Below are 23,552 nucleotides of genomic sequence, written 5' to 3' on the forward strand. Positions count from 1 at the left end.
CGCCGCCCCTGCTGTGGAAGGAGCCAGGGACACGGGGTGGGGGGGGCGGGGGGGCGTGCAACCTCCAGGCCTCCGTGGAGCTGAGGGAAGCCGGGAGGAGGGCTTGGCGGTTAGCACCAACTGGGGCCAGCTGTGTTTTCCCTCAGCCCCTTGGAGATCAGAAGCCCGTGTTCTCATCCTCAAATAATCCCAACACCACGGTCTCCGCGGCCTTACTCCCACCCCACCCGTCCGTATACGGACACGCACGCACACCAAGCGCACGTGCCTGCCGGCGCGTGCGCACAAGCACGCACGCGCACGCGCGCCGGCCGCCCCCGCACCTGGGGGCACCGTCAGGTGGCTGCGTTTTCTCTGAGGAGATGGATGCGGGCCCTCTTGGTCTCAGCTGGGCAGAGGTGGCGTGGAAGAGCCTCCCCTCACCGGTGGTCTCTCGGGCTTCGTGGCCCCAGCCGGACAACCAGCAGCTCAGCCCTGGGCCCACGGTATCGGTGTCGCGCAGCGTGCGCGGCAGCACCCCCGAAACGTTTCACACCTCGTAAAAATGGTATGTCAGTTTCGGGTGAGGGGTTGGGACGTTTCCCATCAGATTTGGCCCAAGGCATGCGTGCCCCTCCTCCCCGTCCTCCTCCCTCTAAGGTCCTTCCTGTTTTCTCTCCGACTCTGGTGCGCAGCTTTGAAATCTTGCTGAGAAGCAAATCTGTCCCTTCTGCTCTGAATGTTTATTTGTGGAAGTTCGGCAGGGGAACGGAGGTTGTGCCAAGACCTGCCACACTGCTGGGAAACCTGAATTTCCCTCCCTTCCCCCTTCTCCGTGGATGTTGATAGAGGAAATGTGGCCTCCCGGGCATTTTGGCCCTCGGTTTTCCCCTTTGCATTCGCTTTCGGCGTGCAGTTCAGTTTTTCGTGCTTGCCCGCCACCACTGTTCTGTCACAGTTTTTACTTTCTGACTTCATTTCACCGATATCCTTTCACTGTGGGGTGGCTGAACATTGGGACGGGCGGAAGGACCCAGTCTTGGGGGCGCTGACTGTATGCGCCTTTCAATGCCAGGCTTTGTTCTTGGCTCTGCTCCCTAGCTTGCTGAATCGTTGGGAATAAATGTGGGTGGACTGCTGGCCGCCCCGTGTGAGGTGGCCACGGTTTCTGTTCTCCGCAGTTTGTTCAATTCAACTTAATGCATTTCAGTTTTCGGATAATAGTGCTGTGTCACAATTCTCTGGAAAAGCCCCAGTCTCCAGGAATTTATAATGAGGTCCCATGAATGACTTAACCTCACGATTTCCTCTCCCTTCCGATTCTGAATCTTTGGACCGACAACTTTCTCCCACTTCTGTGTGAGGGTTTGGGGAAGGAGGGAGAGAAAGGAGTGCCAGCACCCAGTGCCAGCAGCATGGGGAGGGGCAGCCGGGCTGTTGGGTGAAAATAAAATAGGTCAGAAAATAGGTTTTATGTGTTTTTTTTAAATTATGAAGCTCACAGCAAGTATACTTGGTTTAGAGCATTAGTATTTGTTCTGCCTGTATCTGTAAAACCATGTGTCTATTGCAATCAAAATCTCCACTGGGTGAATGGATTTCAGTAAAGAAGAAATAAAAAGGAAATAGGAAAGAGAACCATTCATGTACACTAAGTGTGTATTTGGCCTATGGGCTTGATTGTGATGGGTCTACTTAGATTTCCTATGGGCTCCAGGCATACAGGAGGCCACAGCGTATTTTCATGATAGATGAGATGTCGTTTTCATCCACTTAAAAGGGAAAAAATACTGAGAGGTCAAAATTAAAATCGCTTAGACACAAGAGGACCCCATGCGAAGGCTGCTTTTTTGATAATGGGTCCTGGGTCCTGGCCTTTACTTAGCAATTGCAAATCGAGCACCAGTGTGTTAGGGATTAGGTACTCTCCAGGGTAAACTGGTTTTGAGAAGGATTTTGGTCTCTGATAGTTCTTCACCTTTTTATGAATTAGGACTACCTTTGAGAATCTGATAACAGCTCTAAACTTTTCCCTAAAGAAATAGAAGTTCACATAGACACCACGGGTAGGGCCTCATGGAGTCTGTGAAGCCAGGCCCTAGGCTAACTTTTGCATTAAAATTTCTTTCCTACCTACCATTATATATGTCCCTTAATATATACCATTAATATATGTCCTTTCCTCAGCTTCTCTCCTGAGCATGGGACCCAGTGGAGAGAGGACCAGAGGCTGGGCAGCCTGCTAAGGCACCCAGAGATCTGGGGGTCAGGACACTGGGTCTTGGCTCTGGGTTTGCCCCTAACTTGCTATGTTTTAAGTGACAGTTGCTTACTTGCTACACTTGCTCCCCATCTGTAGGATGAAGATAATAAGACCTATGCTAGCTGTCTAGTGCGATAGTGAAATTCACGTTAGAAAAGAGATTTAAAAAAAAAAAAAAAGCACTTTGAAACAAAGCATTTTGGCTCTTACCAAAGCAAGAATGCAGCCACTTTGCAGAGGCCTCATTGTTCGCTTGTCATTACTACACTCCCAGAAATGTTCTGCTCAAACCCTTAGGTAGGACATTCTCCTTTCTTAGACTCCCCGGATTAGCAAGAGTCTGTCTCATGCGTTGACCTTTTGACTGCCCTCAGATTCCAAACTCAGGTTTGCTTTCATCAACCACAAATATCAGGACTGAAGTCACAGCAGACGAAAAAAAAAAAAGGCCTAGTTTCTTTTGAGCCAAAGAAAGTCCCATCACTTGTCTGTTCACATACTCCAGAGCCTACCCGCTCATTCAGATGCTCTGTCCCTTCCAGTCTTGGGAGACAGCATGTCTCTGTGACCTCTCCTGGTAGAGACAGTTTGGCATTTCCCCCAACCCTGAGTGATTTAGTCTGAATTCTCCACTCATGACGCATTTCCTGGTACTCAGGGTGTCCCCTCCTGGTTGCCCCTTCACCACTGAAGCCTGTTTCCTCTCTTTTCATCTGATGCTTAACAACTGTCAGGTTGCAACAAACATACTTCAAGTCCACATTCTCCCAGTTGCCAAGCAACAACTTCCCTCCTGGATAAATCTGGATTTCCTGTAGCAGCAGCCTGGGACTGAACACAGCTAGCCTGTACTGTCTGTCCACAGCTTCGTCTGCTTTTCACCTCTGTCTGCGTGCTTTCAAAACAGCAGTTCATCCTTCACTCCAGAACCTTCCACCAGCTCCCAAAGGCCATGTCATCCCTATAAACACGCTTTTAACCTGAGGCTACCTATTTACCCTTGTGTTAGATAGATCCTCAGCTTAGAAAGAATACTGTTTTCCAGATGATACTCTTTGAATCAGGGAAAATAAAACAAACAAAAATTTCAACTCACAAAAACATTCTTTTGTGTGTTGGCAGAGTGGCATCTGTTTGATTAATCTATTGGGTCTAAAGCATCAGCAGATATGGCTCAAACAAGGCTGTTGTGTTTGTTTGTTTTTGTAGTAGCTAATATGCTTTATTCTTCCTTAACAAAAAATAGTACATAGTCCCAAAGGACAGGCATATTTCTTATCCCTTGAGAACTCAAACAGAAACCTGTTATAGAGTCTTTTTGGCTTCCAGCTAGGACCTTCTATTCCAGTTTTTGAGTACAGATCAAGGCCCAGGGATTCCCTCTACCCTAGACTAACCACAGATGATGGGAAATGATAAGATACACGCTTTCCATACCCCCATTTATATATCTAGTCTTTCTAAGGAGTTCTAATCAGTGCTGAGACAGTGCTGAGCCCCGTTGTGACATGGAAGGGTTACTTGTTATTTGGGAAATTAAGAGAATTTGTTGGCATAGGAAGCAGTGGGGTCTGTGTGTATGTGAGTGAGTGATAGGGAGGATACTTGCCATTTCTGGTCTATGACCTTTTTTCCAGAAATGTTTTTACATTTCCATTCAAATAAACTTATAGCCTCTTCCGGTTCTTTTGGCAGGAACAATCCATGTGAATTTGAATAGATGATGGGGGAGGAAACCAAAGGAAGACGAGAGCCCTGGGAAAGTTGTTTTATAATTTATGGCAACATCAGTCTGACAGTGGTGACTAGATATGCATGGAGGGTTCCCCAGAGGGGGCAGGCACTGTGTTGAGATGTAAATGGTAATAGAGATGTGAATACAAGACCCTCATCATTTACCATCTGCACTGGAAAGAGCTGAGAAAAGAATTGCAGATATGGTACAAGCACATAGCTGGAACTTAGTAAATATATGAATAATGATTATTATTATTATTAGCAAGATTGAAAAAGAATATTAGACACAAAAATGCATCTCAAGCTGTTGTTCCTCTTGTCCCCTCTCTCCCAAATTCCTGGTCTTGTTCTCATCTGGCTGTCTCTCCGGTCACCGTCTCTTCACATTCCTCTCTCCACCTGGAATTCCTGGCCCTCCCTTTGCATCCACAAACACTGCCCTCATCCTCAGGATCGTCACCTTGTCTTCTTTCGAACAGTTATCGTTTCCTGTCCCCAGGTGGGACTGACCATTGCCTTCCTGTAAGTCACCATTTTATCTGTAGAGACATACCTCATGGAACCTAAAGCCTCAGTATACTCTGCCTTTTCCCCACTAGATTATAGTTAATTTACTCATTAATTAATATAAAATGGCTATTGAGCATCTGTTGTGTACCATACCCTGAGGATACAAAAATAAATTAAAGCCTATCTTTATGCCTACTTTGCTTTATGTTTACAGTATAGTAGAGAAACAGACACATTACAAATAATAGTAAACCAGTATGAAAATGATAAGTGAATGCCCTGAGAATTTGACTAGCAGCTAGAAGGAGCACCTAATTCATGGGAAAGGAAGGCAGAAAGAGTGGGGTAGTGAGGGAAGGAAGACTTTCTGGAGAAGTTGAGGTAGTTTCAGATGAGTTGAGTCCAGCCACCAGGAGTAGTGGTAAGAATGGGGTGAGATGGGATGGATTGGCCATTTTATTTATTAGGCTCTGAAGTGATGGATGTAGTAGCTTTGCAGAGGCCTACACGAACGTTTGAGACTTGAAAATAAAAAGAATTATGACTCTGAAATACAAAAAAAAAAAACTTTAAATCTGAAATTAATAAGCATTACATTGAGTGTTTAAGGAAGATAATATTACTCAAGTTTAGTTAAATTAGTATACACAAAATTTGAAATTCAATAGCTAGTTTATAGTTCAACTTTATAAACATTCCTATTTGCAGTGATTGCTGAGAAATCATATCTGATTATTCATTAAGTGAGTTACTCAAAGCCAAATAATTTCAAAAGAAAAGTAAAGGCCTTTAAAAGTGTGTATATAGGGATGCCTGGGTGACTCAGCTGGTTAACTGTCCGACTTCAGCTCAGGTCATGATCTCACGGTTCATGGGTTCAAGCCCCGCATCAGGCCCTGTGCTGACAGCTAACTCAGAGCCTGGAGCCTGTTTCATATTCTGTATCTCCCTCTCTCTCTGACCCTCCCCTGCTCACGCTGTCTCTCTCTCTCTCTCTCTCTCAGAAATAAATAAAACATTAAAAAAATAAAAGTGTATATATAGTAATCTATCTATATTGATATGTGTATATAGATATATATATAGGGATAGATATGACAGAGACACAGGTGCTCTTCAATGTGTTGGTTGAATTTGATGCAGGGTGGAGTTTTAAGACCAGACTATGCCTAGAACCTATGGAGATAAAGGAGAGAGGATGGAGAGAAGATGTCCGCTTACACAAAACACAGACTCACATCATCCTCAGCCCACAGTCAAGTGAGGAAAATAGATAACAAACTCACAAAGAAGGGGAAGTAATTAAAAACAGCTGGAGCTGGTGACTTACTGATGGCCAGTCTCTTTGGACACATGAATGTGACAGTTCTTTTTTTTCCACACTCTGGATTCCTAGCCCCTTTTGGGTTCTTTCTCACTACCTGGGACTTGGTTGCTTTATTTCTCTGGACTTAGGACTCTAGTCCTTGACTCTAGCTTCCTCCCATAGCAGTTTTTCATATGTCCCTTGGCTCCCCTCTTTGCAGTCTGAGGGCTCATCTTGTCCCACACTCAGATCCAGTACCAGTTCCTAGGTCTCTAGGCTGAGGATTTTGACAATGGAATGGGAATGGGTATGAATCAGTGATGACTTTCAGGCTTTTAGCTTTGGTGATGGGGCAGAAGGTGGTGCCGTCCACTGAAGAAGTGTGCACAAGAGCAGAAGCTGCTCTGGGGATGGTGATGTGATTAGTTTAGGATGAGATGGATCTGGACAAAGATCCAGCAGATGGCTGGGGGTTAGAGGTGCAGATTTAGAAGTCATCAACAAAAAGGTAGATTAAATGATGAAGGGAATGAAACTATCCAGAGAGAGTATGCAGAGTGAGAAGAGTGAGGCCACGGAGGCCCTTAAGAGCCTCAGCACTGAAAGAGAAGGTGGAGGCAGAAGAGCTCACAGAGAAGGATCAGAACAAACCAGACAAGAGCAGTGTCACAGACATTGAGGAATAAAAAAAGACCTGATTAAAAGTGTTGAAAGACACAGAGAGGTCTGAAAACAAAAGAATCAAAAGTATCTGTTAGACTTAAAAACTAGGAAGAAACTGGAGATTTAACTAGAATGTTACAGCATGTGGGTTAGATGGTGAGGATGGAAGACAGGAGTGTTGGTGAGGAATTCATGTCACTGAACCTGGACTCCTTTTCCAAGAAATGTGGGAATGAAGGGTGGAAGAAGGCAGTTAGACTCTAGCTACCAGGGAATAAGGCATCAGAGGAAGTTCTTTCTTTCACATATGAGGATCTTGAGCACATCTATGTGTGACTAGTGAAAGGAAAGCTGAAGATACATCAGTGAGATTATTGAAGGTAAGCTTCATTAAAGGGAGGACATTGTTTTGATCATTGCTATAACCCACCCGCACCCCAGCATTTGGCACATAGCTGACAGTCTATTCCTATTTGTCAAATGTGCAATTATGTCATTTAGAAACGGTAACAGAATGCTGAAAAAAATAGTGGGTTTCAGTGGGTTTCATATTCTTTCCAAGCAGAGTCCTGTGGTAGATCATTCAGGAGTGGTGTGGAGGCTCCACAAATTTTCTCAGGAACCCGGGCTCCTCTTCTTTTCTGTCTGTCACTCATCCCTAGCATGTGCTTGTCATCTGGTGATCGTGCGATGTCTACTCTTCCATCCTCAGCACATCAGTGTTCTAGGCAGGTAGAGGGCCCTCCTTCAAATGGCCCTCCCCAGAAGCCCCACTTTGTGACTTTTCCTGATATTGTATTGGTCCAGTTTTGTCACATGACCACCACCATGTACAAGGGAGGCTGGGCAAGGTAGTTTTTTTAAGCTGGCATTATCACCATTAGCAAAATCAGATAGACCTACATATTAGGAAATGTAGAAAGGAGTCCTGCTCTATGGAAGAGAGGCAAGAGAGAAGGCTACAGGGAGAGCCATGTACCAGTTCCTGAGAGGCCATATGTGTCTAGCACTGGTATTGACCTTCTCTCCTGGAAGCAGTAGAGAGCCATGTAAGATCTTTGAGCAAGAAAGGTGACATAGTTGGGTTGGCCTGTTAGGTAACTTGGGTTATAGTTTGGGGAATGTATTGGAAGGAAGGAATCTAGAAGTGAGGTGCCATTGGGAAGCCTATTCTGATGAAGTGTTCTGGGAGAGAGGCATGGAGAGCATGAGCAAAGGCAGTCCTAGTGAGGAAGAGGAAAAGGAATGGAGAGAGTATTTATTTAGTATTCATTCATTCAGCTAGTTATTTATTTTTGCATGCAAATAGACTCTTTATTTTTAAAACTTTCTATTACAGAAATAAGTATTAAAGTTGAAAAATGTAATGAACTGCTATGTATCCATCACACAACTTCATCTGTTTTCAACATTTGGCTGTTACTCTTTAAACTGTTCCTCACTTTTTTTCCCCTGATATCTTTTTTTTTTTTTTTTTTGAGAGAGAGAGAGAGGGTGCAGAAGGGGCAGAGAGAGAGAGAATCCCAAGCAGGCTCCACACCGACATTACAGAGCACCATGCAGGGCTTGAACCCACGAACATGAAATGATGACCTGAGCAGGAATCAAGAGTTGGACACTCAACCAACTGAACCATCCATGAGCCCCTCCCTGAAATCTTTTAAAGCAAATCACAGACATCTCATTTTACCCTTATATACTTCCCTGTGTATCTCTAATAGATGAAAACTTGCTTGTTTTAACAAAACCACAATTCTGTGATCACGCCCAACAAAATTAACAATAATTCCTTAATATTATCTAATACCCAATCATGCTTACTTTCCCTCTGGTTGTTGCAGTTGGTTTATTCCATTCAGAATCAAAATAAGGTGCACACATGACATTTTATTGCTGTATCTCTTAGATCTCCTTTGATCTTATAGATCTTATTGGAGGTAGTTAGGAGGTGAATCAGCAGGGGTTGGTGATAACTTGCCACTGGCATACAGTTTTTACCTGCTGGTTTCCTCCCTCCCTACTGTTCTCAGCCCCACCCTCCCATGGAATTAAAGCAGGAATTAAAGTGCTTTGCCTAGCATACGCTGAAACTATTTTCAAGGAGTTTGAAAAGAAGTCCTGGCAAGACCAATAGCTAGGCCCAGTGTGAAGGTTAAGGAGAGAAGATGCTTCTCAGCGGTGTAGTTTCAGTGATGGCTTTGCTGCTACTTCGTCTGGTAAATGGTTCTCCTGTTTTGTAGCTCTCAGAACAAAGCCTTTCATTTTCAGTGAGAAAATGAGCTAGAAATGCTGATGTTCCATGAGTGTGCCTGTATTCTTCAGTATCCGGGTCAGAGAGAATGAGAGGCCCCTTGTACCTATAGCAGAGAGAAGGGAGGGCAAGACCACTGCTAGAGATGAGAGGCTGGGCTGCTCAAAACCTAACTCCACCTGCTTCTCAGCTATGCTGTGGCTGGATCAGCCCACCTGTCATTTAGAAGAACCACCTTGGCTGAGGCTTGTGGCTTATGGTCCACAGATATTGGAGTCAGATATTACACATTGATCTTGTTACTCCCCTGTGACCCAGCAATAGCACTGCTAGGAATTTACCCAAGGGATATAGGAGTGCTGATGCATAGGGGCACATGTACCCCAATGTTCATAGCAGCACTCTCAACAATAGCCAAAACATGGAAAGAGCCTAAGTGTCCATCAACGGACGAATGGATCAAAAAAATGTGGTTTATCTATATGATGGAATACTACATGGCAATGAGAAAGAATGAAATCTGGCCACGTGTAGCAACATGGATGGACCTTGGGGGTGTTATGCTGAACGAAATAAGTCAGGCAGAGAAGGACAAATATCATATGTTTGCATGTATAGGAGGATTAGGAGGAACTTAATGGAGGACCATGGGGGAGAAGAAGGAGGGAAATAGTGGGGGAGAGGGAGGGAGGCAAACCATGAGAGACCCTTGAATGCTGAGAACAAACTGAGGGCTGATGGGTGTGGGGGGAGGAGAAGCGGGGAGATGGGCATGGAGGAGGGCACTTGTGGGGATGAGCACTGGGTGTTATATGGAAACTAACGTAATAAACTATTTAAAAAAATGCAAAGCCCCTGCAGACATACTCAAGATGCACACTTGAGTTTGAAAACCACCATCTTAAAACTTAGAATTCACTCTTAAAAGACAGAGGATCCATGGTTCAATTAGTTTTGAAACTATAAAGAATTAAGCCGTTCATTCAGGACTTGAACTTGGTTTCTGGAGAATGAATTTTTCAAATTGGGCTCAGGTTTGGAGTCTGCAAAGTTGTGGGCTTCCACATTTCCCCTATGGATGGAAAGTGCATGAATAGTTTTGGGTTGTCGCATGGGCCTGGGGTCACCAGAACACCACTGTCAACTAGATAATCTGCAAGGAAACTTCTCTTCAAAGTTGGAGCAGCAGCTTTATTTTTTTCTTAATTTTTTTTAATGTTCTTATTTATTTCTAGGAGAGAGACAGCGTGAGCAGGGGAGTCAGAGAGAGAGGGAGTCACAGACTGAAACAGGCTCCAGGCTCTGAGCTGGCAGTCAGCACAGAGCCCGACACGGGGCTCAAACCCACGAACCGCGAGATCATGACCTAAGCGAAAGTCGGACGCTTAACCGACTAAGCCACCCAGATGCCCCAGCAGCAGCAGCTTTAAAAGCAAGATGACATAACTGGCCAAATCTTCCATATAAGAAAGTGGTGTTGAACAGAGGAAGAGCCACAGCCTACTCAAAAGGCCACAAAGGGAGCAGAGATGTGAACAGTGTGAAAGCCTGAGAGTGTCTGCAGAGATGGGCACCTCTGCACACAACCTTCCTTCACAGTCCAGCAGCCGTGCTGTGTTCCTTCCTGTAGGAGGCCTGCTTGGTGCTGCTAAACCAGCAACCAGGATCACTGTGGCATATTTAACGTCACTGTGGAACTATTTGTGATTGACTAGCTCAACAGCATGACTTGGAATAGGAGCCTTTGATTTTCCTCAATAAGATAAAACAAGTTTGTTTTTGAAAGTAATTTAGCAGAAGAGGTCCTGTGATCAAAAAAGGGGAGGAAATGTCTTTCAAGCATACAGGAGATCAGATAGCACCCAGGTGCATACGTATAACCTGTATGTATATCTGCATATACACATACTATAAACTTTATATTTTTTTTTCCTGTCAATCCTAGCTTCCCACACTTCTGGACAGCAGTTCTCAAGGTATCAATCTGAGATCCTGGGGAAGAATATTATCTGATATGTCATCAAGAATTCAAGAGGTAAGTAGCCTGATGATACTAATGATAATTTTATTATATCTTGCCCCCATTTTACCACACTTATTATATCAAACAACTTAATTTTACCTTAGACCTGTTCAAGAAGAAGTACTGTTTGAACTTTCCATCTAGTAATTTCAGAGCACCTGTTCATATCCTAAATTATCTGTACTCCTAGGTTGGAGGCAAAAAGAACGGAACCATTGTTCTGATTTCACACCTAGGAAGAAATGGCACCTTGTCTTTTGTGTCGGACTGTCAGTGGATTTACACTGAATCTAATTCCTTCCAATATTGATGTGGTCCATCCTATTATACTTTTACAATTCACCTAAATCTATACTGCTGATAGCAGTAGCATATACTTACAGAGTGCTTTCAGGCACTATTTTAAAGTGTCTTAAATATATTGACTCATTCCATCACAAAATAATTGACATTTTTGTGTTTTATGAAAGATGGGCATGTTTTGATTAACATCTGGTTGCACAAGCCTTTTCCCATTTAGGAATTGATTCTCCACTCAATAGATGAGAAGTACTGGGGGCACAGTAATGAAGAGACAAGTATGATCAGTACCCTGTGAAACATACAGTATAGTGGGGGAGAGCAATGTGAACTAAACAATTACCTTCAAGTGTGATGTGTATTATGAAAGGGAGGCAAAAGGTGAAGTATAATTTTCGCCAAACATTTTCCCCCTCCAATATTCTCAGCTGACTTGGCCTTAGCCAACCTGGAGAATTGCATTGCAGAATCTGTCTTCATAAAACCAAGGTCAGCCTAAGCAGAGTATGAGCGCCGCTATGAGGGAAAACTAGAGAAAGGTCCATTGTACTGATGGCCACCTGTTCTAGTGGGAGTCTCTGTTTAACATTCTTTTCCTCATAAGCATTTAAAAAATTCTTAGCAGTAATAGGCTTGAAAATGGTAGAGAATGTGAAAGGAAAGTCCCCCAAACATATCAACACTCCTCATTCTGTGTGGGAGTTCCAGAAGGCTTCTTGCCTGTATAGATAGCAAGTGTAAGCGTTTCTGAACTGGGTTGCCGCAGATGGCTCAGTTTATATTAACTGATACTAGACCATTTGACCCCAGAACAGCCCCTTCATCTCTAAGTGCTTTGATTAAATGAACAACGTCATAATGATAATAACCCCTTGAAAGACTATCATAAGACTTACTGTTGTCGAAGCAATTTGAGATTCCAGCTTTATTATTGAAGCCTAGACTGTGATTATAGGCATGACTCACAGTGTGGATTCTACACAGTGCTCAACGGTTTCAGAAGGCAAGTGTTGGCATGTGGACAAAGACAGGGATGACAGGTAAACATCACTTACTGAAGTAGGGGGAACTCTTTTGAATCTCATGTGATAGAATGCTTTTTTTTTTAATTCCCAAGTGCCTTTGAAAATTAGTAGTAAGTGTGTTTGGGGAATAAAAGCAGCATTGTTTTTGTTTTGTATTTTTCCCTAAACCAAAGCCAGGTGGCATATGGAACCTGAGACTCTGACAATTCTGGTAACCCTCAACTTAGTTCTCATCATTCTGTAATGCTACCTTCAAAGGCTGAGTCCAGCAAGGACCACGGGTGCCCACAAGGAGAGGAGAAGACCACCAGCCTCTTCTTAGCTTGGTGCAGAATTTAAAAAGTGTTTTTCCAAGAATGGAGACTTTGTTCTATATTTGCTTGCACCTTAAATCTCACACACACACACACACACACACACACACACACACACACACACTACAAACCACACATATCAGGGAAATAAAAGAATTCACATTTGGTAAAATTAAGCTAATAAGTAGATAATTTTCCAAATACAAGAAACTAAATTCTAAACTACTCAGCCAAAGAAATTTGCTGTGATCTTGCTTTTTTAGGACTGAGCCAATCCTTTATCATTTTATTTCCCATTGTTTTCCAGTATCCCCATCTTGGGGGGAGTGAGGGTAACAGAATCCAAGAACTTGCTTATAAAGAAATATTCTCTATATTTCTCCAAGGACACATTCCCAAGGAACTCAGATAAAGGGTACTGGAAAAAAGAAGTGATATGAAAATACATTGGAATTTACTCTTTGATTTTCTTTAAGGCTCATCCTAGTTTCCTTTTAGGCCCTGAGTAGAGGGTAGAAGTTTTTCTTTCACAGCTAAATTAAGAATTGCTGAGAATATGCATGTTTTCTTTTAAATGGGAAAGTTAAATGCATATGTGGAGGGCTCCTCAAACTTTGGAGCTCTGGCATCACAGTGATTATGATTCTAACCACCTTAAAATAACCTGAAGCCTTTGCCTTGCCCTAGTTCATTCATCGACCAAGTGTTCAAGACTTGCTGTGGGTGACCAGTCCTCTCATGCAGACCGGGGGTCCCGAGACCTTCACACAGCTGATGAGCATCCTGTCTGACCTCTTGTGTGGCTACCCAGAGGGAGGAGGCTCTCGAGTATTCTCCTTCAACTGGTATGAAGACAATAACTATAAGGCCTTCCTAGGGATTGACTCCACAAGGAAGGATCCTGTCTATTCTTATGACAAAAGAACAAGTAAGTTTTCTGAGTCATGTATATGTAGAATGGCATCTGATGTTGGTTAAGCTGATGGTTTAACACTTCCAGGGAACCCCAGTCCTGGGGTTAAGTTGGTTTTGTTGAGGGGTCCCAGGCAAAGAATCTTCTTCCAGAAAGTCCATTTCCCCTTGGAGGAAGATGGGTCAGTGCTCATAAAAGCATTCTGGATATGAGCCATGTAAGGAACTGAGACCCACTTGGAAAGGGAACAGAAGGGACATTTTCCACTGATCTGACTGAACCAGGGTTAAGTTCTAAGGAAGGGAAGAAAGATAAATGAGGAGGCAACCCAGAGTTCCAAGCAAAGCTCAGGTCAGAAGGGCCCTGGCAAGTAAACACGGCTGCAGGATGTTTTTACAAACACAGTGCAGTGTAATTCTGTGTGTGCAGTACTGAGTTAGGTTTCAGATGGCAGGTCCCTGGCAAGCCGTCTTTCCCGCCTTCTTTTANTTAGTTAAAAATTGAAAAGAGGCAGCAAGGCACACACCATAAGTAGTTAGGCTCTAAGATAGCCCACACGGCAAATTAAGCAGCTATGTGAAGGGAAATTATTGAGACTAGAGCTGAGATTCCAAGGGGACGCTTTGTTTGGCTTCGTGTCCCTTTCATCTGAGAATGGCATCTGTTCCTTGCAGTAATCCCAGGCAGGCTTCTCAGTCTCCTTCTAAAGCAGAATAAACCACAGGGCAAACCCCATCTTTTGTTTCTCTGATGAGGCCCTTATTGAGATGCACTGTGGCATTTTGTTACTTACTAATGATGAGCTTGTTTTTGGTGGGGTACAGCCTATTAATTTAGGTTATTTGTCAAATCCTCCAGCATAGAGTTGAATGAGACATGTGATTTGAGTACACTAATGACTGTGTTAGCTCTGAGCCATGGGTGTTTCTTTAAAATCTGTCCCTTCTCTCCTGGCAGCGACCTTTTGTAATGCATTGATCCAGAGCCTGGAGTCAAACCCTCTCACCAAAATAGCCTGGAGGGCAGCAAAGCCTTTGCTGATGGGAAAAATCCTCTTTACTCCAGACTCGCCTGCAGCTCGCAGAATACTACAGAATGTAAGGTCCCAGCTGGTCTTGCCCTTCTACCTGGGACCTCCCAGAAGAATGAGAGTGAGGAAGAGCACGCGCGCCTGTGCGCACGCACACAGGCACGCACACAGACACTCAAGCACTCGTACTCCCCTGATAGCAAGCCTCATGTTTGCTTTTTGCTTAGTGGAGTCTTGGGTTCCTCCCCCATCCACAGTCATCGTTGGAATGCTTTGTGCCAAAGTCCCTGGCTGGGCACTCCCTTCTCGACAAAACCTGCAGTGAGGTTTTCTTCCCCCATGCCTGAATTTTATCTAATGGAAGGGCTCACTGCCCTCTAAATCCTGGCTACCCTGGAACAAAGGGAGGAAAGGAGAAAGAGCTTTTCCTCACAGGGAGTCCAAATCTAGCTTTAATGAGGTTCTGAGACAATAGCGTCATCAATATTCCATGTATCTCTGAGGTATTAAGAAACAGATTTTGTCATGTGGAGACTGGGAAATAGCAGATTGTTCTGGGAAATATCAGTAGACTGAGAAAATAAAGATGCTTCCTTGAAAAGCCTTTCTCAAACATTGAGGGTTTGTGACAGGAGCATGGAAGGTAGAATAAAAAGTTCTCTTTCGCTTTTTTCCTTTGTCTTCTTGTCTCTGGTTTTAGGCCAACTCAACTTTTGAGGAGCTGGAGCGCCTTAGGAAACTGGTCAAAACCTGGGAAGAAATAGGCCCCCAGATCTGGTACTTCTTTGACAAGAGCACACAGATGACCATGATCAGAGTACGTATGGCAGGGGGAGGGGGGGAGAAGGGCCAAGAAAGTTCCACAAATTTCCTCTTCTCAGTAAGAGTTGATCTGCTGAAGATGAATCAAAATATAACAATCAGGGACCAAAGGCACTAGTTCTGGAAGCTGCCACCACGTGGAGTCACTGACTTTGGGTGAGACATGTTTCTTAAAGTCTGAGGGAAATGTGAAAACTGCCTCAAGATCAGTGGCTTCCTGAAGTTTTCTGAAGTTTCCTGCTTTTATAAATTCAGTTGAGGGCCTCAGATTCAAAGGGACATCTCCCCAAGGGACCAGCTCTGTAACTGCAAAGGTGGTTGAGTATGTCTGTCCGCTGTCATTACCAGCTTTGCGGAGCCAGGAGACCAGAGGCTTACATAGCAGGGATAATTAAAAGAGAACAACAACAACAACGTTAAAAAAGAAAGAGAGAAAGCTTCCTATATACCGTTTTCCCTGTCCTTCTTCCCCAACACCCAACATACACGTTTTCCTTCTATACAGACCTGTGTACTTAGGGGAAATTGGATATAGACAGGTATACCTTATCATGGAAAGAAACCCACTAGCTTTTTAGGGAGGCTTAAGGTCTATCTTTATTCATTAAAAATTAGAAATGGCCTGAAACAAGGCCAGAGATCCTAAGGAATTCCTAAATAATATTATAATAATAATAGTAATATATTTCTTTCTCCCAAGGACACACTGGAGAACCCAGCAGTAAAAGACTTCTTGAATAGTCAGCTTGATGAGGAAGGTATTACTGTAGAAACCGTGCTGAACTTCCTGTATAAGGGTCCTCGAGAGGATCAGGCTGATGACATGGCCAGCTTTAACTGGAGGGATGTATTTAACATCACTGATCGCACCCTACGCCTGGCTAGTAGATATCTGGAGGTAAGGTATCTCATGTTCCCCATTGATGAACCAGGAATTCTCACAGCTCCCAAACAGAGATGGGTCCTGTTCTCTAATAGCTTGTACACACTCGGGGAACAGTTCCCTTTTTACATCTCCTGCCTCCCAGTGGCTCCCTGACTCCGCCCTGGCTGCTTCTCCCACCTTGTACCCTATACAGTAGTTGTGTTTGCCCTCAACCCTCTCTTGTCTGCCATAGCTTCGGTCATTGTTGGCCTCAAGTTCTGAGGTTCCACTGCTTTCTAGTAACCCTCACCCCCAGCTTCTACAGGCACATCAATACATCCCAAAACAGACTTGTGTTCTCCTCCCCATAAAATCAGTCCTCTAGCATTTCCTACCCTGATCCCTGTCCTCAGTATTATTCCTTTTTTTTTTTTTTTTACAGTAGGAATGATTCCTTTCTTCTATATTTAATTAGTTTATTTTTAAAAATTTATATCCAAGGAAGTAAACATATAGGGCAACACTGATTTCAGGAGTAGAATTTAGTGATTCATCACTTACATACAGCACCCAGTGCTCATCCCAGCCCCTCTCCAGTGTAGCCCAGCCCCCTACCCAACACCCCTCCAGCAACCCTCCGTTTGTTCTCTGTATTTAAGAGTCTTTTACGGTTTGTTCCCCTCCTGGTTTATATATTTTTGCTTCTCTTCCATTCCCTTATGTGCATCTGTTTTGTATCTTAAATTCCACATATGAGTGAAGTCATATAATAATTGTCTCTAAATAATTTCACTTAGCATAATACACTCTAGTTCCATCCATGTTGTTGCAAATGGCAAGATTTCATTCTTTTTAATCGCCAAGTAATATTCCTGTGTGTGTGTGTGTGTGTGTGCACGCGCGCACACGTGTGTGTGCCAGATCTTCTTTATCCATTCAACAGTCGATGGACATTTGGGCTCTTTCCATACTTTGGCTATTGTCAGTAGTGCTGCTATAAACATTGAGGTGCATGTGCCCTGCATAACAGCACACTTATATCCTTTGGATAAATACCTAGTAGTGCAATTGCTGGGTTGTTGGATAGGTCAATTTTTAATTTTCTGAGGAACCTCCATACCATTTTCCGGAGTTGCTGCACCAGTTTGCATTCCTACCAGCAGTGCAAGAGGGTTCCTCTTTTCTCTGCATCTTCGCCAACCTCTGTCATTGCCTGAGTTGTTAATTTAAGCCATTCTGAAAGGTGTGAGGTGCTATCTCATTGTGGTTTTGATCTGTATTTCCCTGATGTTGAGTGATGTTGAGCATCTTTTCACATGTCTGTTAGCCATATGGTTGTCTTCTTGGAGCTCAGCATTATTCCTAATTCTCAAGCCAGAGATTTTAGGATCATCCTTTTTACCTTTCTTCTTCACCTTCAACCCAACAGCTATTATTTACTGGGTGTTTCTTTGTGCCAAGTACTGTATTAAGTGCTTTTATACACAATAGTTCACTTAGTCCTCACAAGAGCTTCACAAAATGTGTCCTGTAATCATTCTTACTTTACAGACGCAGAAGCTGAGGCTTCAGGAGGCTAAATAAGATCCCATCCTGTAGCTGTTATGTGTGGCAGATAAGATCCAGATCTGGGTGTGTCTGAATTCAGAGCCTGCCCTTCTGACCCTCTGTTGCCTCTGTCATGTTTAGTCATGGAGGATAATTGTGCACCCAATTCTAACACATGATACTTTTTCCCACACCACCAAGGAATTCTTCAATACTAGCTGGATGTCCTGCATTTCAACTCAATTCTGACACTGCTTGGAGTTAGCATCAGATCCCACAGGTTAAGGGCTCAGTCCCATGACACTGGCCCCCACCCCTACTTCAGACACCACCCCCACTTCTGCCCATAAGTTTAGATCACAGGTTCCCATGACTCCTTCTTGGATTCACTTAATTTGTTAGAGCAGCTCACAGAATTCAGAAACGTTTTACTCATTAGATCACTGTTTTATTGTAAAATGATATAACTCAGGAACAGCCAAGTAGAAGTGATACGAAGGGCAAGGGAAAGGGCTTGGAGCTTATATGTTTTCTCTGGGCCCACCATTCTCTCCAAATCTCCACATGTTCACCAACTCAGAAGCTCATCAAACCCCATCTTTTTAAGTTCTTATTGAGGCTTCATTACTTAGGCATGATTGATTAAACCATGGCCATTAGTGATTGAACTCAGTTTCCAGCCTACTCTCTCCCTCCCTCCCCTTCAACCCTCTGATCACATGATTGGCTCCTCTGGATACCAGTCCTCATTGTTAGGTGAGGTACAGAAGTCACCTTATGAACATAACACCTTAGTGGTGCTCATCACCTAAGAAATTCTAAGGGTTTTAGGAGCTCTGTACCAGAAGCAGACAAAGACCAAATACATATATCTTATTATATATCATGGCATCACACTGAGCTTTGTCTATCTCCTAAATATCTCTCAACTCCACCTCTTGCTTTTTAGGCTCTGAGTTCTGGAGGCATTATTATCTCTCTACCAGCCTGTTCCGTGGCTTCTTCCCCTGGGTTCCAGGGTCCAGTCTCTGTTGGCTTAGGCATTTCTCCACACTGACACCAGAGTTACATACCAAACACACATCTGCTGGCATCACTCTCATGCTTAAAATCTCACTGACTCCATCCCCAGGGAACAGAAATCCCTTCTGCACCTGCCACAGCCTACCTTCCCAGTCATCGCTCACTCACACATCTTCTGTTCTTCTGCACCAGCCCTTTTGCCACCCTCAGGCATACCCCTGACAACTCATGATTTGCCCTTTGAAAATGCTGCCATTTATTAGAGCTTTTTTGCTTAAACAAAAAAGAGAATTTTTTGGTTGACATAACCTGGAAGTTCAGGGTATCTAGGGATTGAATGCTGCCATGAGGCCCTTATGTCTTTCCATCTCACACTTGTGCTTGCTTCTGCTCAGCTTCCGTCTCAGCTAGGCCCTCTCCATTTGGTGGTGCATCAGATGCTCACAGCCCTCAGTGGTTGTCTTCCTCCCATAAATTATGCAGAAAGAATTTGCATTCTTGTACTATAAGCAGTACTCCTGGACAGTTCTCTGATGGGCCTGGCTCTGCCTATCGCTGAGTCTCCGGGGGGATTGTGTACCAAGATTGGGAGGTCTGGGTCATATGCCTACCATGGAGTAAGGAAAACAGAGTTAGCTTAACCTGAGTCTCAGAGACTGAGCAGGATTACTGGGAAATGGAGGAGGCTGTTCGCTCTAAAGAAGAAACATAAGGCAGAAAAGCCTGAAATGATTCTTCCTTCCCCATCTGTTGAGCGTCCATTCAGTCATTCTTTGAGACTCAGCTTTCAGATGTCACTTCTGCTTCAACATAAATTTAACCATTCAGTCCTCCGGGCTTCCTCTACCACCTGTATCCCCATGCCTGGCCATGTCACCACCATCCACCTGCTGTGGTTATAACACGTGCAGGAGTCTGGGAGGGGGGCATGGATGGGAGGGAAGAGCTCTGTTCCTTATTCTTGCAGAATGGAGTTCAGTGGTTCTCACAGTGTTTTTGTTAAGTACATCAGTAGTAAAGAATACTTCTTGTCTTTTGTTTGACTTGACATTTGCATGGTGACGTAAAGGTCTTATTTTCTTGAAGGATTTTTTTTTTCATGTAGCTCATGCTTAATATAGCATCAGGCACCCAACAGGTACTTAATATATACCAACCGTTTAGATGGATAAGAACTTCTTGTCTAGAACCATACAGCTTGGGTTCAGATCTCTGCTACTTGTGCCTCAGTTTCTGAATCTGTAAAATGGGGGTATTAATAGTACTTACGTAATAGGCTTGATATGAGAATAAACTGAATTAATTCACAGAAAGCACTTGAAACAATTCCTGGAGTATAGTAAGTACTTTGGTGCTAACTTTTTAGCAAAATACAAACCAACCAAAAATAAGGCTTAGGAGGAGGACAGTGGCATTAGTGAAATCAGACCCAGCCACTGAGCTGTTCCTAGTGCTTCTATAGGGATTACGAAGGGACTAATCACATCCTGCCTCAGCCACCAAGACTTCCAAGGGCCTTGCAGTTCCATTAACTGAGCTAAGTGCTCCTTAGCAAAGGCCATGGTGGCCACAGGCTAGTGGCCTTCCCCAAGTGTTCCTAAGAAGGGTTTTGATGGAGTCGGAAGCCCAGCAGGTAATTATGATAAGTTTTCTGGTCTTCCTGTTCTTGCAGAGGTAGGAGAGAGGAGGAAAGCAAGGGAGTGATGAACTGAAAAGAGAATGTAGGAGGGGGAAATGTGCAGTGAGGAAGAAACCAGTCATTGCTATTGGTCCTGGAATTTTCTGCTTTTGTTCTTATGCTTCAGGAAGTCTAGAAGAGATGTGGAGACCCTCCATCTCCCATCCTGATGACTGCTCAATAGCAGACTGGGATGAAATCTCCTCCCCAGGGGCTCTAGGGGTCTCTTCAGGACAGAACACAAGTATGTTCCTTCACAGGCCATTTAAGACTCAACTAAAGCTCTCTCTTCAGGAATATGACTTGCACTGAAGAGGTTTAAGAACTTCCTCCTGGGCCAGCCTTGTTGTCTACTTTGCGTATTCCAAGAAAGAAAAAAAATCATTTCAGGACAATTAAGCAAAAACAGCCTTTTAAGTGAAAATTATGTTGATTTAGGTCAGTGTGGTACTCAGATGTGTTATTGAACAATAACACAAGCTCTCAGAACTAAAGCCTTTCATCTTTATAGGAAAATGGAATGATTTAATAGCGTTTCTCTTCAACTAATAGAAAAGCTAAATCCCCTTCCTTTTTACTTGGAATGAGGCATTAGTTACTGGAAATATCATTAAGTTGCCTGGAGAGTTCCCATTCCCCTGGAGCCGCCTTGCTGGGTTACTCATAAGCAGTTTTAAGCTACTGCTTGTGGAAACTTCTAGGCTGTTCAGTGAGGACAAATGGGCCTGAATCTCTGCTGCTTATGAGCAAAGTCACTATGAGAAATTCACTTTACCTGCTAAGGCTTAATTGGCTTATCTCTAAAATCCAGATAACACAACAGACCTCAAAGAGTTGTTGTCAGGGCAAAATGAGAGAAGTGTGCAAAGCAGTCTGTATGTTCATGCCTTGATACTGTAGCATGTGTATGAATTCTTGACCTTGGGTTCTGGCTGTTAGGTGGAGGTGGTAATGCCCTCCTTTCCAGGTGGGGCTATGAGGGTGAAATGGGAGAGGGCTGGGCACATAGTAGAGACGTTCCATGCATGGCAACTCTTCCCCTGAACCACAGACTAAGTAAGGTCTTTCTCAGATTGAAAAACTTTGTGTAAACTTTGAGACACTATGAAGGTACTCTTTCTATTAACCTTTGTGAAATGGCTTAGAATCAGGACTGCTAGACCATTCCTGAAGGCTCAGAAGGTTGGTCCTGCCCTGGGCTCCATTTTGTAACTTCTGTGGATAATGGTGCAGTGGTTCTAGAATTTTTCCTGCCCTCAGAGCACCTGCTCAACAAGGGGCTTCTATAATCTCATTTATTCCATAATCCTCTGACCTCCTGCCCTTAGCAGGGAAAAAATAAAGAAATGAACAATAGGCAGCCCTCTTAGTGAGAAGGTGGGCAGTGGGCTAGGGAAAGGGGTGATGGTGGTGTTTGGGGAGCCTCACATCTCTACCATATGTAGAGATTCATTTCTGCAGGCCTTCTGATCACCATCTTCCTCAGATTTAAGAAGACTGAAGAGATTCACATAGGTAAATCTCTCAAACACTTTTATAGTCATAATTTATGTGTGTCTTATTCACATATATTTTTCTTCTTGAGAAAAACACAGTGGAAACATTAACAAAGTATTCCTCTGATTACCCTTCAGTTAAAACAAATATACCTACCCCTCCCCTTTGATTTCTATGTTTAGTGAAAGATTAGGCCTGGCACAGATGGAATACTATTTAGAGTTCACAGTGTGTTTAAATTACATAGTATATTTGAATTTCAGGTCTTGAATTTTGCATCAGGAAGCTGAATTCAGCCAAATTTCAATATGAAAATACCTCTGATCAAGGCATAAAATTGTACTTTAACCAGTCAAAATTACCTTTCCCTAAGTCTTGAAATAACATGTATTCATTAACTGCTTTTGCCTCTGCTGTCATCACAGTCAGTATACGTGCATAGCTAATATTTGCTATCTTCATGGTGGTTATCTTGTTGACAAATTAGCCATAGTGGGATTTTTGTACTACTTTTCCTCTATACCTTACATGTTCTTGGCCACATGCCACCACCACCCAATCAGAATGTGCTCAGAGAGTATAGTTTTCAGGCTAGCCTAAGAAAAAAAAATAGGATTAGAAAGGTAAAGCCACTGATCACATAATATCTTTAGAGTCAGATATATAGATATTTGGGGAATACCTTTCCTACCTCATTCTTCTGTTGATTCATTGGCTCCAGATATGCATCAGGAAGCTAGAGAGAAATCAAGGGAGAGGTAGAAAGTACAGAAGTCGATACCATAAGAGCAGTATTATTTAGAGGGCCTTGAACTAGATCATAAGCAGTGACCTATTCTCTGCCTCTTCAGTCTCTCAGAAACATAGAATGGGACTGAGGAAGGAGAATGCAGACGAGGGGTGAGCTGGGGTCATGGGTGGAGGGAAGGGACTTGTATTTGAGGCACTTTTGTATGCCATCTCATGTAAGCCTCCTAAGCGCCTTTCTGTAGGCATGATTGTTTTCATTTTGTATAATTAAAAATGGAGCCTCAAAGAAGTTGACTGACTTGTCTAACATAGTGCAGCAGAGAAGTGGGGGACCCAGAATTCAAGTTCAGACTTGTCTGGCTCTAATGAGGAAGTTCTTTTATAGTATGAGGGGCACATTTGTGGAGGCTTAGTATATATTGTCTAGATAAATTCTATACTGAGTTGGATGAAGACAGCAATTATTTTGTAGACATTATTTTGATTGGGCCTTTTCTGCTTAAAAAATAACTAGATTTAGAGTGGGAAACCAAAAGATTTTAGCTTATTTGGCCATTCATATATTCGCATGGATTGAACTACCTACATCTGAATACAAATAATTTCTGACTCCTAGAAGCTCACACTTTATTGGGGGAGATAAACGTGTTATTAAATAATGCCATGTTAATGGTCTCTCCGAGGACTCCTAGAACAATAATTCAGTCTGATGGAGTAGAAACAAATTGCACAAATCCAAATTCACATGTCACCGATCATCCAAGAACTGTCAGTTCTTCCTCCAAATCATCTCTGAAATCCCTGCTTCCTCTCCTTCTCCATGTATGGCCTCTGTTCAGAGAGTCTGTACTACCTCTCCTAGCTGGTCCCTGGACCTCCATCCTCTTGCTGCTTCTACTCAACTCCCACACTGCCTCCAGTGAGGTCTTTCTAAAACCAATTTCACCGTGACATTCCTACTGAAAGCTCTCCGTAGTGACACCTGGTTGCTCTAACGGTAAAGACGTAAAGACGTTCCCAGCCTAGCTCCTCGCCTCCCCCCCCCCCCCCCCCCA

General features: G+C 43.5%; 1 protein-coding gene across 1 annotated transcript in view; it reads left to right on the forward strand.

Annotated features, from left to right (window-relative positions):
• Positions 1-23,552, forward strand: part of ABCA4 (ATP binding cassette subfamily A member 4) — a 141,501-nt gene that overhangs the window by 24,764 nt on the left and 93,185 nt on the right. Inside the window, exons 7-11 of the mRNA XM_077746118.1 lie at positions 10,655-10,744; positions 13,059-13,299; positions 14,242-14,381; positions 15,015-15,131; positions 15,837-16,034. Coding sequence (XP_077602244.1) covers positions 10,655-10,744; positions 13,059-13,299; positions 14,242-14,381; positions 15,015-15,131; positions 15,837-16,034 — 786 coding nt within the window. The remainder of the gene's footprint in view (positions 1-10,654; positions 10,745-13,058; positions 13,300-14,241; positions 14,382-15,014; positions 15,132-15,836; positions 16,035-23,552) is intronic.

The sequence above is a fragment of the Crocuta crocuta genome, unplaced genomic scaffold (assembly GCF_008692635.1).
Source record: "Crocuta crocuta isolate KB4526 unplaced genomic scaffold, BGI_CrCroc_1.0 scaffold48, whole genome shotgun sequence".
NCBI lineage: Eukaryota > Metazoa > Chordata > Mammalia > Carnivora > Hyaenidae > Crocuta > Crocuta crocuta.